The sequence below is a fragment of the Thermobia domestica genome, chromosome 8, assembly GCF_964235325.1.
Source record: "Thermobia domestica chromosome 8, izTheDome1.hap1.1, whole genome shotgun sequence".
NCBI classification, from domain to species: domain Eukaryota; kingdom Metazoa; phylum Arthropoda; class Insecta; order Zygentoma; family Lepismatidae; genus Thermobia; species Thermobia domestica.
Genome location: NC_137461.1, coordinates 291,492,811 through 291,511,014, shown reverse-complemented (window position 1 = coordinate 291,511,014; position 18,204 = coordinate 291,492,811). Strand labels below are relative to the sequence as shown.

At 36.6% G+C, this 18,204-nt stretch overlaps 1 protein-coding gene across 1 annotated transcript in view; it reads right to left on the bottom strand.

Annotated features, from left to right (window-relative positions):
- Positions 1-18,204, bottom strand: part of LOC145693713 (ATP-binding cassette sub-family C member 4-like) — a gene marked incomplete in the record, with an annotated part of 113,804 nt that overhangs the window by 25,243 nt on the left and 70,357 nt on the right. Inside the window, 4 exon segments of the mRNA XM_081769998.1 lie at positions 9,306-9,476; positions 10,704-10,827; positions 11,496-11,602; positions 15,668-15,818. Coding sequence (XP_081626124.1) covers positions 9,306-9,476; positions 10,704-10,827; positions 11,496-11,602; positions 15,668-15,818 — 553 coding nt within the window.

Below are 18,204 nucleotides of genomic sequence, written 5' to 3'. Positions count from 1 at the left end.
TTTTCTCCATCACGTACGATTTTCCCGTAACAGAGGGATTTTCGGGAAAATCCCTCAAAAATTTCCCTTTTCGTTTATTTTACACCCAAAGATCTTGTCCCCTTGCATATACTAACATAGAAATTATACCTAAGTATACTTTGATTCATATTTAACAAACCCTCCAAGTTTCGTAATAATCGCTTTATTCTTTCTAGAGAAATAAATATGTTTGTATGTATACTGTGTGTACTGTTTATTGCACCTTATAGTAATGCTTTCAGATCTCTTAAGTTGAGGTAAAACGTTTTGCTTTATTACCACAAACACATATATAAAATATAATACAATATAATTTACAAGTGTGACAATTTACAATAAACAATAATACAAATGTACCAAAAGGTCATGAAAAGACAATCAAAACTATCACAATATATGAAACTTCCATTGGGTTACAAAAACGTACACTACTTCCTTCTTTTGTAAGAAATGTTGCATTCTCTAACAAGACCCCAACAATAGTCCCCCATCATTGAAGGATCCCATCGTCCCTGGTACCTTTTCTCCATTGCCATTATATCTTGGTGGAATCTTTCCCCCTGTTCGTCGCTGAGAGCACCTAGGTTAGCAGGAAAGAAGCTGAGGTGGGAGTGCAAAAAGTGAATTTTTAAAGACATCCTACAACCCAACTCTTTGTATTTCTGTATCATGTCCTGTACGATTTCTGTGTAACTCTCAGCTTTGTTATTGCCCAGAAAGTTGCGCACAACACACTTAAATGCTGTCCAGGCAGCTAGCTCAGCACTGTTTAACTTGCTGTCAAAGCTATCATCAAGCATTAATTTCCTAATTTGGGGACCAATAAACACTCCCGCTGAAATCTTAGCATCACTCAGGTTAGGGAACTTATCTCGCAAATACTTGAAACCTTCACCAGATGTGTCCATGGCTTTGACAAGTTTTTCATAACTCCTAACTTGATATGAAGTGGCGGTAGTAATATCTTATTAGGATCTACCAAAGGAGCGTATTTGACGTTGCATTCTCCAGGTACGTAATTCACTCTAGGTTCCCATTCCTTCACTTCATAATGTTTGTCATCAGTTCGGCTATCCCATAAACATAAAAAACATTGGTACTTCGTGTAACCGCACTGCAGTCCTAATAAAATACCAACTACCTTGAGATCACAACATATTTGGCAACAATGGTCCTTGTAATTTATAAGATTTAGCAAAGTTGACATGGTGTCATAGGATTCCTTAATCTTCACTGAGTGCGCAAGTGGTATAGAAGGTTTTCTATTTCCATTATGTAAAAGGACAGCTTTAAGGCTGACCTTTGACGCGTCGATAAATAACCTCCATTCTTCTGGAACGTAAGGAATTCTTAGCTCCGCCATCAACCCATTTATATCCGTACATAGGCACACATTATCTTGCATTGAGAAATAGCTTGAAAATTGAACATGCCTTTTCTTGTACACTGATATATTCGTTTCTGCATCCAATAAGTTCCACTGCTGGAGCCTTGATCCCAGAAGTTCCGCCTCTTGTTTTGTCAGGTGCAAATCACGGACTAGGTCATTAAGTTCACATTGCCGGATGAAATGTGGCTCGCGAACATAGTCAGGGATGAACGTTGGATCCTTGGATGTACATGTTGATGTCGATGGTTCATCAAGGTCATGATCATCATCAGAGTCTTTTGGCCATATCTCTTCCCAGTTGGTAGGGGGCTCGGGAAGTGGAAGTTCATCCCCGTGCGGAATAGGTCTAATTGCGGATTTAACGTTGGGATAACTTATTGTGTATTTGCTTTTTTTAGAATGTCCCTTAACTACTGTGAGACAAAAATAACAATCATCCAGATGGTTGGTGGATTCTCTCCACACCATTGGTACAGCAAATTTCATGAACCTCTGTTTCCCTTTGGCCCATGCAAGTAAAGTGACGTAGCACGACGCACAAATTATGTTGGGTGTGCCCAAGTTTTGTCCTGATCTCCCACACGACATCCGAAATATATATAATATGCTAGTTTCACCGATGGCGTAATGGATCTACACTGTCCTTTAACTACAAACTGGCCACACACATAACAAAAACTATTTGGTGAGTTAACACACGAACGCCGTCCTCTTGACGCCATTGTACTGATCACAAACTAAACTTCTGGTCTTAGTTGGGTATAATGCCGTTAAGATCAAACATGTAAACACTCTTAGCAGCAAAGACAACTTTGAAAGTGAAGTAGTGTTAAACCACACGTCAATATAAAAATGTACAAAACTCCCTCACCAGGTGTCAAGAACACAAGAAAGAAAGAAATGCGCGGGGGGAGGGGGGAAACGATACCGGGAGGGGGGAAAGTGTGTTGTTGACTATTGTAAATATTCATTTTTATGTCTGTGTTTGTAGTAATAAAGCAAATCGTTTTTACCCCAACTCAGGAGATCTGAAAGCATTACTATCAGGTGCAATAAACAGTGCACACAGTATACATACAAATATATTTATTTCTCTAGAAAGAACAAAGCGATTTTTACGAAACTTTTAGGGTTTATTAAATATAAATCAAGGTATACTTAGGTATAATTTCTATGTTACTATATGTAAGGGGACAGGAGCTAGGGGAATAAAATATCTGAAAAAGGGAAATTTTTGAGGGAATTTCCCGAAAATTCCTCTGTTACGGGAAAACTGTACGTGATGGAGAGAAACCGAGTGCATATTCAAATTCAGCGATCAGGTGATTTTTCTCAAGTAACAAACAAAAATTTTAAATTTGTTAACTAGTGTAATCAATGATGGATGCAATAGAGGAACGTCCAATAAGTTATCTACCTAGACAGGAAGGGATGCGGATAGGCTCACCTGGTCATCACTGCTTTTCGATGTAATCCCCATGGAGGTCTATGCACTGCCGCTACTTTGTGGGCAGCTAAGAAATCCCAGAGAACAAAATAGTCTTTGTCATGGTCTGCAAACCACTGGGACACAGCCTGTTCGACCTCGTTGTCCGACGTAAAACGTTGCCCCGCAGATGTTTCCACTGCATGAACTCCTGCTTGCTCTTAGGATTCCAATGAGGACCCAGGTTTCGTCCTCTGTCACCAGATACAACTTCTGCAAATCCATCCATTTTTCGCGGTGTCACACGAACATTCGCTACGCAGCGTCACACAAACACTGCTCATGACCACTGCGTTGCTGCGACTGACTGACACCTCAAGTTACGCAGCGGGGTTCTTCACAGTGGCATTGGCATGCGTGTCATTATGCTCCACCTCTCCCTTCCTATCTCGGTAGATAACTTATTGGACGCCCCTCGTATATAGAAATGGTTATTTAAGGTTAAGAATCGTAATTAGCCTATAATTTTGGAGACGAACTTGCTTCCTTCTTTACTCTATGTCTACATTTGAAGTTGTATTGAAGTATTTCAAATTTTCGTGTAATATTTTCTTTGTATTAAGCAGTATTCCTCTTTTCATTTTATGAAATAAACACTCATTGTTTATGAATGAGTTCCACTAAAAATTAATCTCCAAGTATTTAATTACACACCCACACAAACACACACACAAAAAAATGGAATTATGTCCATCGGCCCCAGGATATGAATTCGATGTATTTTGTTACACAGAATCCAAATTTCGAAACCCCAAGATGATCGACCGTGTCAATTCTTTTTATGGACGAAAAACTTTAGTAGCGAATTTCGTTTAGACGTTTTTCACTCATAAAACAAAATCGACACTGTCAATCGTCCTGGGGTTTCGAAATTTGGATTCTGTGTAACAAAATACATCGAATCCATACAGTGTTGCCAACAAGTTGACATAAAAAGTCGCTAAATGGGAGATGAAATGACTCCAATCTTGGGTGAAAAGTCGCTAAAAATTATAGAAATGTATACCTAAAAACGTAATAGAAGAATATGTAACTAGCAATAATTTCACTTTTAGTCACGCTTCTACAGATAATCAGCTTGCTATGGGTAATGTATTACTTATGTCTCTTGTAAGAGGAAGCACTGCAAACTAAAGAACATTTCAGATTTGGAGATAGTCTCCGTTAGAAGGCAGGAGGTAACAGGAACCAAAGCGGGAGTATGGAGGCAAAATGCTACGTACTTTCCCAGCTCAATGTTTGCGCTGATTCAAATAAACAAAAGAGAAACAAACATATATCTGAAGAAATTCGAACTGATAGTACTTAATTACAGAAGGACAAGTTGTTCACAACACAAAAGTCGCTAAATTTGTAAGAAAGTCGCCAAAATATCAATCAAAAATCACCAAAAAATGTCGCTAATCGGAAAAATTACTTTTTGTCGTTATACTGGAAGTTAAATCCCCTAGATTTAGCGACTTATCCCCCAAATTGGCACCACTGAATCCATACCTGGTGTCCGCTAAACCGTTTTTTTTTTTTTTTTTTTTGTATGGCTGTGTTACGTGTATTTTCCCTATCCAAAATCGTTAAGGTTTTCACCCATAAAAAGTACCTGACACGGTCAATCATCCTGAAATTTGGATTCTGTGAAACAAAATACATCGAATTCACACTCTGTGGTCTGATGCACAGAATTTCATCGTGTGTGTGTGTGTTTGTGTGGCTGCGTTATTAATGGCTTGCCGAGAAAAGAACAAACCTCGGCGAACATCAGAAATATTTTATTTCGAGGAATTAATGAGACGCACTCTACTTTGATGTAGGTTGATAAAACTCATTTTTGGCCTATGATAAAATCTTTTCATTTGAATCGTTGATCGTAGAAAAGATCTGAGTCACATTTTTAATGAAATTTGATTTATGAAATTATTATTTGGTATGAAATTATTTTCAAATACTACCAGTACTCTACTTGCATATCCAACTTTGCGTGTAGAAGGAACAAGTGTCAAAGGTGATGCAACTACGTAAATACAACGTTAAATTGTAGGTTGAAGGCAGAAAGATCCGAGGTCCTGGATTGTGGTCGTTTTTGCGCTCAATATTTATATGTCAGTTGTCAGCGGTTTCTTACTGCGCCTAGTTTCACGCAGAGATTACTAGCACTAGATCCATTGTGCTATTGTGGGTTTATAACAGGAGAATGGAATCAAATCACAATCTTGATAGGTGAACCCAGCCTTGGACTGACGGATGTTGGGCCCCGGTAGGAGCCTCATTTGGGGGCCCATTTTTATTATTAATATTATTATTAGTAGTACCGGTAGTAGAAGAATAATAAGAAGATGAAGAAGAAGAATTCGAAGTTTAGCAGAGTCTTGTAAACCCTTTGCAATGGGGGTGGCTTTTCTTCATAAAGCTGTCAGTTTCATTTACGCGTCGTAATGGGGCCCTAGGGTGGAGATCTGTTTTGTTTCTTTATGATGGTGCAATAATTTGTCAAACGGCTAACAGAAGACCTAGCAGGACTTTATTAAAGTCAGTCTCATTTCTGCATTCATTTGGCCCCATTCTTCATATTGTTGAAATATATTCTTATTAGAACACAAACAAAGGGCCCCAAACAGGAGTTTACAATACTGTTAGTTTCAGCCCAATAATAAGACACCAAGACTACATTCAATGCTGGGACCACCGAACTCTTGGAACAGAACAAACTACGAGTAACTATGCTCCAACACAACAGACATGTTTTATGTTACTTTCCATGCTATCCAATATTCATTAAGGGAGATAGAGAGGCCCAGCAGGGATTCCTGCTCTCCTGTCCTGGACAGTCCGAGCTTGGGTGAACCCAAAACAAACGCAAAAGAGTAGCAAATGTTATGAAAATAATGAAATTTACCTGCTAAAGAGAAAGGATAACAACACAAATTATGCTGGAAAAATGTCCAGGCCAGAGTAAGCAGATTGCAATGCGAATGTTCATTGAACTATTTTTAAATATCAGTGCTATGCGGTATGCGCTACTAATATATGACTTGCCTGTGATATTGCATCATTCTGTGCCCCATTCTGTGATTGTTTGGGTCAACACAACACAAATTATACAATAACCAAGTATAACTGCTATACCTAATATCGAGAACTGAAACACAAATTTTGCGTTGCGTTTACACAATCATTGCGGAATGAGCACCTTTAATCTGTACCTGAAAGGGGCGTAGATATGTAACATACATCTCCCTATAGAATACAGTGGAGTACCGATAATCCGAACAGCCGGTTAATCCGAACAGGTCCGGGAGGAAAATTTTATTTATTTTATTTATTTATTTATTTATTTTTATTTTATTTATTTATATTTATTTTATTTATTTATTTTTTTGCGAAAATACACAAGTTTAGGAAATTGATAGCTAAAAGGATGAAAATGTGCATGTTTTCGTAGAAAACAAAGTAAACTTTCTTAAAATAAGGTTTTCTTTAATACCCGTATTTAGGCCTTAAGCCACATTACGACAATAACACAAAGTTTGAAATGGAATAAAGGCATCAAGTTTTTCCAACATTTTAAACATTTTTCCAGTACAGTACATATACTGTAGTCAGAAAACGTGTTTTGAAATACTACACGTTATGTAACAACAACACAATAGACCCGTTTACCCCCTTCAAACCGCGATTTTACTGTTATTCCAGTTAATTCGAATAATCACTTAATCCGAACAGCGTTCAATCCCAATTAGTTCGGATTAGCAGGACTCCACTGTACAACTTTTGAATGCAGCAAGAGAAAATATTTTCCAAGAAAAAGTTTATATACACATTTATGATAGTTCCATATCTTTATTATTATTATTATTATTATTATTATTATTATTATTATTAAAATTTAGGCTTGCGTTAAATATTTAGTACACCGTATACTATAATATCCGTATAGCCTACTACAATATCATTAAAAATATAGTTTTTAATCATCTAGCGCAATTATTCTAGAAACTTAATTGGCAACTCTGTTTTTGTCATTAAAATGGCGGCTTTCTATTTTAGAACTTTTTTTTTGTTGTTTTTGTCATTAAAATGGCGGCTTTCTATTTTAGAACTTTTTTTTTTGTACTTTCTCCGCTATGGAATAGTAGATTCTTGAAAGTAACTATTACTAACAGTAAGCAATAAGTAACTACAGTAAGCAATAAAATTAAAGGTGCATTATTCATACAACTGCTCTACAAGTAATTATATAAAACCGTAAATTACATATCCTGTAGTTGTTGTAAAGATACCTTATATATTTGGTCTAGGAATTAATTCGTGCGGTTGGTACGCACACATTGAAGCTGTAGTACAAACACAAAATACATAAATACCTTAAGAAAAATATTGTCCATCGCTAGCCACCACTTTCGCCCATCTGTCAGGCAATGTACGTATTCCGTGGCGAAAGAAGTCCTCATCCTTGGAAGCGATCCAGTCAGAGACCCATGTTTCGATATCTTCTGAAGAAGTAAACCGCTGTCCAATCAAATCGTTGTTCATGCAATCGAACAAGTAGTAGTCCGATGGAGCAACGTCTGGTGAATACGGCGGGTGGGGTAAAACTTCCCATCCGACATTTTCTAAATAGGTTTTGACCGGTTTTGCGACATGTGGGCGAGCGTTATCATGTTGAACAATAAGTTTATCATGTCTGTTCTCCCATTCTGGTCGTGTTCTGGCCAGAGCTTGCTTCAAACGCATTAATTGTTGTCGATAACGTTCTCCATTCATAGTTTCACCCGGTTGCAGCAGCTCATAGTACACCACACCTTTCATATCCCACCATATGCACAGCATAACCTTTGCACAGTGAATATCTCGTTTTGGTTGTGATGGACCTGGTTCACCTGGTTTCACCCAGGCCTTTTTTCGTTTAGGGTTCTCGTAATGGATCCACTTCTCATCACCCGTAATAATTCGATGCAGAAACCCCTTTCTGCTGTGTCGTTGAAGCAGCAATTCGCAAATGGTTTTTCGTCTTTCAACGTCTCTGTCTTTCAATTCATGTGGAACCCAATGTGACATCTTTTGAATCATTCCCATGGCTTTCAAGCGTTTGGAGACTGTTGTTTGATCAACGCCTAATGCTGCTGCAAGTTGTTCCTGCGTTTGACACGAATCCTGCTCGAGCAATGCTGTCAATTCTTCGTCTTGAAATGTTTTTGGCTGTCCAGCTCGCTCTTGGTCTGCCAAGCCGAAATCACCACTTCTAAACCGTGCAAACCACTTCTGACACGTTCGCTCAGCTAGAGCATGGTCACCATACACTTCCACCAAAATACGATGACTTTCAGTCGCACTTTTCTGCATGTTAAAGTAATGCAGCAGGACACCCCGCAAAAACACTTTATCAGGCACAAATTGCGCCATGTTCACTTAACTACAAACTGGTGTTGTTGACGCTTTAATCCACTGCCCTATACTACGAACGATACGCGATGACAGGGGTTTGCAACACATGTGTGGATACACGGAACTGTGGGACGCTCCGTTCGTTGCGCCATCTCTTGTCCACCCGCACGAATTAATTCCTAGACCAAATATATACTTCATAACGAGGAACTACGTAATTTATACGCTTTACCCAACATTGTTAGGATCGTCAAGTCTAGGAGACTTAGATGGGTGGGTCATGTAGCTAGAATGGAAGAAAGTAGAAACGCTTTCAAAGTCTTGAATGGAAGACCAATCGGAAAACGACCATTAGCAAGACCTAGGCGCAGATGGGAGGACAATATTAAGATGGATCTCGCAGAGATTGGAATACAAAGTAGAAACTGGATGCAGTTAGCTAAGGATAGAAGTCAGGATAGAAGTCAGTGGAGAGCTTTTGTGAACGCGGCATTGAACCTCCGGGTTCTATAGACCATAGAGTTATATATATTGAGTGTATCATACGCCAAAGATAGGCCTTATTAACTCTCGCTCTTTTTTCTTGAAGATAAATACCACTTTGTTTTAATTAAGCAATTCATAGAAAGTAGATTCAAAAATAGGAGAATGATCTATTTGATCAATAGCAATTTACCTAAGTACATTAGCATACACGGAAACAGCTTAGAGCTCCTTCGAGGTAATACGATTACTATAGCGCTTTGGCGGGGGATATCTGTATTCTATTCCAGATGTGAACTCATGTATTTCGGATTCCACATTACACTGTATGTCCATGTCTCACATTCCCTCAGCGTAGAAAAGGAATTTAAACTTTAAATCAATTATCATCGAACCAGAGGCATCTTCATCTGAAATTTTAACTTCTGAAAATAAAAGTGTTTACACACTTATGGAAATATTGCTGCACCTACAAAACTTTTTCTTGTAATGTTTTTACATATTGATGTTACTCTACTATATAAAGAACCACATGAAAAGTCATACCTGGCGGTGTGTCCAGAGGTGGTTCAGAATCAATATTTGAGTATTCGAGAACCCTTTCGACTGACGTCATTTGATTTTCTAATTCTGCAGATTGTCGCATTCCCCATTGGAACATTCCAGTGAGACCAATTGACTGAGTTATGGCAAGACCCACGTCACCTCCCATCGCATCTGCGATATAGGACGTAATTATACATATCAGACTAATAATAAAATGTAAGCAATTTAAATATTACGAACACGTTCTGCATTACAAATAAAGTACTTTCAATTAACTGACAAACATGGATATTATTTTAAAGTTTAATCTTACTGGATATGATTCTAAGTTTAAAATTAATTCCATGCGTTTTACAAAATATTTTTAAAAGTCAAGATTCAAACAGCAAGAATATGCAGGGTGTTTCAAAAAGAATGACCTGATTTTAAAAGTTCGTATGTATTGATAAAAAACACTACAAAAATGAGATAAATTGCAAAATACTCATAAAATCTTCACGTTTTAGCTATGTTATTTCAAATGTTCTATGTGTCCACCAGTAGCAGCACGAACAACATGTAGGCGATAACTAAATTCCACATTTTCATCGGAAGTACGAGGCCGACCTGGACTCTTTAACTTTGCACAAGCATCCTGTCTATTTAAATTGGCGATATCAACGATAAATAGCTTTGGGTGCGGGCGGATCAATGTCAAAACGCCGACGAAAAGCACGCTGGACCGAAATCACTGACTCAGCTTTTGCAAACTGCTGCACACAAAACGCCTTCTGTTGAGGGGACGCCATCTTACTTCTGACTGACTGCAAACTGATAAGACGCATTCACTGACATCTATCGGCGATTTTCTGAAACTGTAGGCTACGCCCATTCAAACAACGCTTATTTCCTTTTCGGCATGTCCTATGTTCCGTAATTATTACAATTCAAAATCAGGTCATTTTGTTTAAAACACGGTGTATAATTTCAAAACTATCATTATATAAGTAAGTTTAAAATTTGACTTCGATATAAACAAAATGTTGTAAACTAAAAGAAAATTATCATGAAAACAATATATGATAATTAGAATTTGTTACATGCTAAATATTCAATATATTTTATTACAAAATATTTAATACAATCTGGTCTTATATAGCAGTGAATAATACCAGGATGGAGAAAGTAAACATTTTGGTGAATGTTTGAGGTTTTATGTCCATGTAACTTACATTCACTAAGAATCTTATCTGACAAATTTCACATTTTTTAACGTTTCTAACCTGACTGGCATTTAGTTCTAACTGAATTCTAAAACATTCCCCTAAATATTTAAACAAAAATGTGAATTAACTTTCTAAAACATAAACATTGTCACATTCTATAAAATTTTATTAAAATAAATTCTATTTATTTTACCTTCGCCCAACACTAGGAAACTTAGAGTAACCAATGCAATATAAATCATGCATACACAATCTAACCATAATCCAAAGGCTCTGCTTGTTGAAATAAACAGATACCATGCTGATGAATGAAGATCCTGTGGGGAAATAAATAAAAATCATTAACATATTGTGATATGCCATTGGATGGTTTAAAGTAATCAACATGTATGTCTTAATTTAAGTGTTTAACCTTAAATTACTACCATGTTTTCTTATACCACTATTACTACCGATACGTATGTTTTACGAGCACAAAACGGTAGGGTACACAACCTTCTCCTATGCCGTCGCAGAGACAACTAACGAGTGGAAGCACTGTGGTGACGGAATCGTGTAAGGTTCAGAGAAAGAGGAGACGTGACAGATGTTTGTAAATTTTACGGATGATAGTAATCTAGGATTAATATATTTTTTTCAATTTATATACCGGTACTCATACCAATATAAAAATTTTAAGAGATGTTGAATGTGTATATCTCTATTATAAAATCTAATAGAAAATGCTTTATTGTTATCAATCAAATAGTAGTTCAAATTTCATATTTAAGTTCACCTTTTCCACTTTAATTTACTCCAATGTGTTGAAAACTTTACAATATTTTATTGTATTTGGTTGTACTTATCATCTTTATATCTCACAAGAATTATTACACTTTGTTTATGACTACAAAGTCTAAGTTTAGAACAGAAAACACGAAATGGGCTTCTTTTATCTGAATTAGGGTCACCACTCTTCATCTATTCTTAGTGACTGATGTCTTACCTGATGATTATCGAATTCATCTTTCAGAATCTCCTGTGCCCCGAAAGACCTAATTGTAGTAAGTCCTTGTAATGATGCATTCAGATGAGAAAATACAGGACTTCGAGCTGCAAAATTGAATTGTCAAAAAATATCAGAATTAATTATTACATTTCACACATATATTCACACATTTTCGCTTGAAATATTATTATTACATGTACTATTTTCTTTAATTTCCGAGCATGCTAATAAAACATGAAAATAAGTTGATATCTTATGAAACTAACCTTACTGTACTTGTAAATATTAACTAGACCAGTTAATGCTTTTACATTTCATTTCTGAACTCAAATGATAAAGATTTTCTTTCATTATTATCATGAAATATTTCATTCTACATATTATGAATTAAAGTTCTAAATGCACCTTGAATTTACTTCTCAAAACAGCGAAAATAAAAATCATTATCGTATGTTTTCTTCCTTTCCTAGGAAATCATTTACTGCTAATTAGATGCTTTAATGTATCACAGTCCTGTACTTAACTTTGATGTAACAACTTCCATATTGGCTGCGATGATTCAGTGATAGAGTTCATCTTTAGTGCCTAGTTCTCGCCAAGTGGTGTTTGTGCTGGACAAACACAGAAAAGTGAAAAATATTTTGTCTTAGGAAGGTTTCAATTTAAACGCATAGCTTACCTTTTATTAGTATTATTTAATTTACAACATACGAAAACTAACATTATGTAATATTTAACATCACATAATTATACAGTAGCGAATAAAGATCATAATTTTATGAATATTTTGTGAGATATTCGAAATGGTCTTTTATTATTTTTTTCATGTCTTGTACCATATACAGTACGAGCAACCTGCGACCGAACATTTCCACAACAACTATATTTGTTTACAACTATAAACAGGTAATGAAATGGAACGCGAAACTCAAAACATGTTTGCTTATTTTAAAGTCTTTTTTAAAAATATCCATCTCCCTTTAAACAAAATTTCACAATCGATGTACGAAACTTCTTCAACAACCTATTTGTTATCATATGGTTTGAGATTCATTAAGATTGGTGAGAGACGTTTGATTTATAGAACATTGTACTGTTTTGGCAGCAGATAATAACTATACGTCTACTCTTTCTGAAGTAATACGTGCGGTAGAAAAGATTTTTATCTACAAAGGACAGTACTTTGCAAGACGTATAATGAAGCCATAATGACACAATGGAGAATGCGGTTTAAGTGGGCAATGTGTCAACCTCAAAATACATCCACTCAATTCGCATTTTCCAGGTATCGATTATAAGAGTAAAGTATCTCGAGTTACACCTAGATCAAAGACTATTGGTTGATCAAAAGAGTGGTCCCTATACCTGGAAGTTATATATAGTCAGAAGAATTGTGGACTAATTCAAAAGAAAGTCAATGTATGTGTTGGATTTTGTAGAACAGTAGGTACGTTATTTGGAGTTCCGAATAGATAAAGTAGAGACTAATAGTTTAAGTTTGCCAATTTATGAAATAGAGTTGACTTGGATCCCCATGTAATACTTTACTTTTGTAATATGAATGAGTTTGAAGAATTTTCTTGAGAGCACAGCTATTGATCCTGATAATAAAGAATGCTTCTTCTAATTGTTAACTTTGTGAAAATCAATTATTGAAACATTAATAACGAATTTTTTTGTCACCTACTTTGTGTTTCAATACCAATTCTTAAATCCAATATTTCGTATGCTACTCTCGGGCACGCTTCTTCAGAGACAAACACAACCGTAAGTCATACTAAACTACAATAAGTTCTTCACATGTTTAGCTGTATCACTACAATGGAAATTATAAGAATCAGTGTCAAATTATATCAGTACTTAATGGTAAAATTTCAACCTCTCCAAAAATTGGATGCAACATGTAAAACACTTGTACAGGGTTAACAAAAATTATGCATTCATTTTGAAAAGGTTATATTTTCAAAAGTATTACACGTGCACACATGAAAAATGTATATGAAAAGAATCACAAACTCACTAAGTTTATACACCCTCTACAAATGTTCAATAGGTGCCCCTTTGGTGTCACGAGACACGTCCAGACGATACTCGAGCTCATTCCATACATTTTGTTGCATAGTCCTGTCAATTATCTGCACTGCAGCACTGATGCGTTCTTTTCAGCTCGACTAAGGATTGCCGTAGAGGTAATACGTAAACAAGGTCCTTAACGTAACCCCACAAGAAGAAGTCTCAGGCCGTTAAATCAGGATATCTGGAAGGTCAGGTGCTTTTCCCTTTACACTAGTAACCAGTGTCCTTGAATTGCCGATACCACCACAAAATGCTTTGTTTATATGGCGGTTCTTTTCCATAATCTCTTCTGAAAGCGCATTGCACAGCTATAACAGACGAACATCTGGCATATTAAGCACACATTTTTTTTAACTTGCTTTCCCTCTATTTTCGACAAGTACTAACCTCTTACTGTCACACTGTCACTCCCGATCGGAAAGATAATGAACTCACGCTGCTACACAATTTAAACTTAGTGAGTTTGTGGTTCTTTTCATATATCTTTCATTGTGTACGCGTAATATTTTTGAAAATACATTTCTTTCAAAACGAATGAATCATTTATGCTAACCCTGTATAATATAACTCTTAAGACTGCATAACCCTTAAGTCTGTTTGTCGCTCAAAGGGATTGTCTGTGTGCTGCACTCAAAATATTGGATTTAACAAATGACATAGCAACACAAGGAACACACAACTCTGTTCCACACGTTGCATAAGTAGGTGTTGGAATATACATTTGCGAATTTTAATTAGCATTTTTTCACCCATTGTTTTTATCGTTGGCAGAGGAAATTAGTGATTTTGAATATACCTACCGAAGTAGGACTAATGATATGCCCCGACGGAATGAAAAGAAAATATGTAAGAATATATTAAGAATGTACATTTAAGTAAGCTCTGAAGGATAAAAGATCAGAATATGTCTGGACTTTACTTATCATGGAAATAATAATGATATACCATCTCAGTTTCGAACTCTGTTTTTTTAATAACTTACAAAGAGTGAAAAAGTGATGATTGGATGGGACTCGAACCCGAGATCTCCGGCATATTATGGCGATGCGTGGCGTAGTGGTTAATGCATGCTGGAGATCCGGGTGCGAGTCTTGGTCCAGTCAGATTACTTTTTCACTCTTTGTAAGTTATTGAATCCACACCTACTGAGGACTTGCTGTGTAAAAATAAGTTTAAATCGGTTCTTTACTTCTTTCATTAATATGTGAATTTACTTATTTTTAAATATGAACATAAATTTAATTGGTTCAGTCCACCATGCTTATCTGGAAGGTTTGTTTGTAGACAGGACCCAAAGTTGAATTAATACTCAGACTTAAAAAAAAATGTTTGGTTTCTTATAATTGTGTAACGGACATTCCTCTTAAACGGCACGCTGAAATTCAGAGTAACTGCCCAGTAGTGTCTCTGTATCAACACATCTTCTGCATCACAGAATATGAATATGCCATTCGCTTTCAATTATTGGATATTTGTGGCTCAGAAAGAGAGCGTGAAGGAGAAAGAAGAGGTGGAAGCATGTGAAAAATATTGACACCCTATGACACCTAAATGGTTTGGTAGTCTAATAAATAAAATGCTATGGACAGAAAATTCGCAACTCGACATTTTGTATTTGGACCTGTCTAAGGCTTTCGATTCTTTTCCACAATATCTTCTTCTATAAAAACTCAGTTCTAGATTCAATATACACGGTAAAGTACTTAGTCTTCTAGAAACATATCTCAGTAATAGGACACAACGAGTTTCAGTTTCAGGTTACTTTTCTGACTTTATTCCCGTAACTTCTGGAGTTCCTCACGGCAGTGTTCTGGGTCCACTTCTATTTTTATTATACATGGACGATTTGCCTTCTTTGTTCAAAATTCTTCTATTTGCTGATGATTGTTACATAATTGTTAAAATGTTTCAGTGTAAAATGGCCTAGTGCTGTATCTGAAACCTATTATAAATAAAGAAATAAATATTAAATACTTATCGTAGAATAAATAATGACGAATTATCTCAACTCTTAATAAGGGACTACAATTAATGGTTTACTTCATAAGAACTTAATAAAATCGTAATAATAATAAGAAAGAGATATTACATACTTGTCCCTTCAAGTCGTTTGATATTCCTTGAACTTGAGACGTAAACGATTCTGAGAAAATAGAAAATGACACCAACAAATGCTGTCGGGATTAAAAGCCAATAATTGACGATAGCCACAATTGCTAATATTCCAATCAAAGTTAGTGCAATCTGTAAAAGAGAACATTTAATTATAGAAAACTATAGAAAATCTTGAAGTAAAAACACTCTGAGTTTTGGTTAATTCACAAACCTCTAGCAAAACTCAGAGCGCTTTTACATCTAGTGAAAGATAACTTAGGACTCAACAATCCAGGAGTTTACCGCATTATTCTGTGTATCTGTGGTAAAACTTACATGGAACAAACTGGATGCACTATGGCACTATTGAAGTTCGCTACAAGGAACATAGCAACTATATAAAACGCCTCTAAGCAGGCAAATCGGCACTGACAGAACACAGTATAAAGAAAAGGCATGCCACTTCATTTTCCTATACCACTATACTTTCCAGAAGCTCAAGATATTGGGACAGGAAAATAAGTCATGGTAATTTTGAAAGAGGACAGCAATCTCAACAGAGACGTTGGCTATCGACTCAGTAACAACTGGATTCCCCTAAGCAGAAACCATTAACCAGCAACTCTTGTTGGCGCACCGAGTCGTGAAGCTTGACCTAGATCTACCGATTTCACCACCCAATAGAAAGCGAGGGTGTGTTCTCGTAAACTCCAACCCATCAAATTTTGTCAGTGTCGTCTCTCGCGCTACACGGAAGACACCTCCCGAGAGTACAGCGTTGTCGGATTGGCGCTAAGTTCCGTTTAGTTAATTGTTTTTCTGTTGCGTTATATTTTCGTTGTTACTATTCAAGCTATTGTTATCGTTTTAGAATAATTGTTACAGCGATTATTGTTGTGCAGTTGTTATTGGTAACTTTATATGTTCTTGCTAAATGCTCATTTACTATGTCTTCAAAGTTTGGCAACATTGTTGATGAATTTCAGCTGTTTGACGTTTCCCCAAGTGTGAGCTCGGGAAGCTTCTCCACGAATTGTACCGAAGTCTTCCGATGTGTCTGAGCTCAAGCAAAATATTTCTATGATTGGTTTAGAGCCGCAGCTTCACGAGTCGGCGCGAACACTTTAATCACAGCCAGTCATAAGACCAACAACTAATTGGACAATCCAACTACCGATGAGAAAGCACCAGCCATTGATCAATTACAGCAACTCTTCAGGCCAACAACTGATTGGACAATCCATCAACCAATCAGAACCTACCTCGTCTACTTCAGATAGTACCCTCTACCTGGTCTCTTCATACTGACCCTGAAGATAAGAACAATATCTTTTCTAGAGATGCTGGACAACGAACACTTACCTTTTTTGATACCCCAAGATCATGCACTTTTGGTGGTTGTTACATTTTCTTATTCATCATACACTGAAGTGCTGTATCATTTCCTAAAAGTCTTACTCATAAATAGAATCGCGGTGGACCGGTCAGGAAAGCATCTACTTTCAATTGGGCTTCCAAGGTTCGATTCTCGTTCTACGGTCGTTTCAATTTGGCTAAATTTACCCAGACTCTGCAAAAAGTAGCGGAAGCCGAAGCGTTGCACTCTTTACCCTGTCGGGCGGGGAAAAGAAGTTCTTCCCCTTTCCAAACGAGCAGCCTGCACAAGTCGTTGGTTCCAGCAGTGCACGTGGCACCTCCAGCAATGGATTGGATTCTGGCATGTAGTGGTTATACCACGGCATTAAATATTTTGGGGTGCCGATTGGCTCCTGACAACAAAAGGATGAAATAAGTTTGTCTTGACTCTCCGTGGTCGACTCTGGAGACATTTGTAGATTCCTAGTCGTTAGGCACTTCTTAAACTTTTCTTGCTTTTATACTCGCAAAATCCAAAATAATGCCGGGGTATTTAAATTTTTGTCCGATTTCATGTTTAGTTTTTGTATACTTTAAGCGCCAGTTTCTTGCCGCTCCGTGCAAATACATGTGTTGTACATACGGTAGAGCTAACCCTAAATCGTGCAGTTCTCCAAAAAAATCCTTCCAGTATCCTCCTCTAGTAGTAGAAATTGTGATTTTCTTGGTTACATATATATATAGCCAAAATCCACTGGTGAAATCCTCACACCTAAGCAATAAATAAAGTCCATATGAACATAAGGTGAAAAACACGTTCTTTCAAAGTTATGAAATGCCGAAATCGAGAAAATTGTAACTTCGAGGTTGCCTAACTCGAAAACTATGAGAGATATCGAAGGCTCTTAAAGAAATATTAGAGGAACTAGTACACTGTCTATCTAAATAATCATGATTCAGAGTTAGGTTCTATCGTCGCAACGGATTTTATAGAGAGAGTTACGGTATATCCCGCTCTTCCACCTCCCTCTCTAAAATCATATGCGCCAGTACAACCCAACTCTGAAACATGATTATTTAGATAGACAGTGTACTAGTTCCTCTAACATTTCTTTAACAGCCTTCGATATCTCTCATAGTTTTCGAGTTAGACAACCTCGAAGTTACAATTTTCCCGATT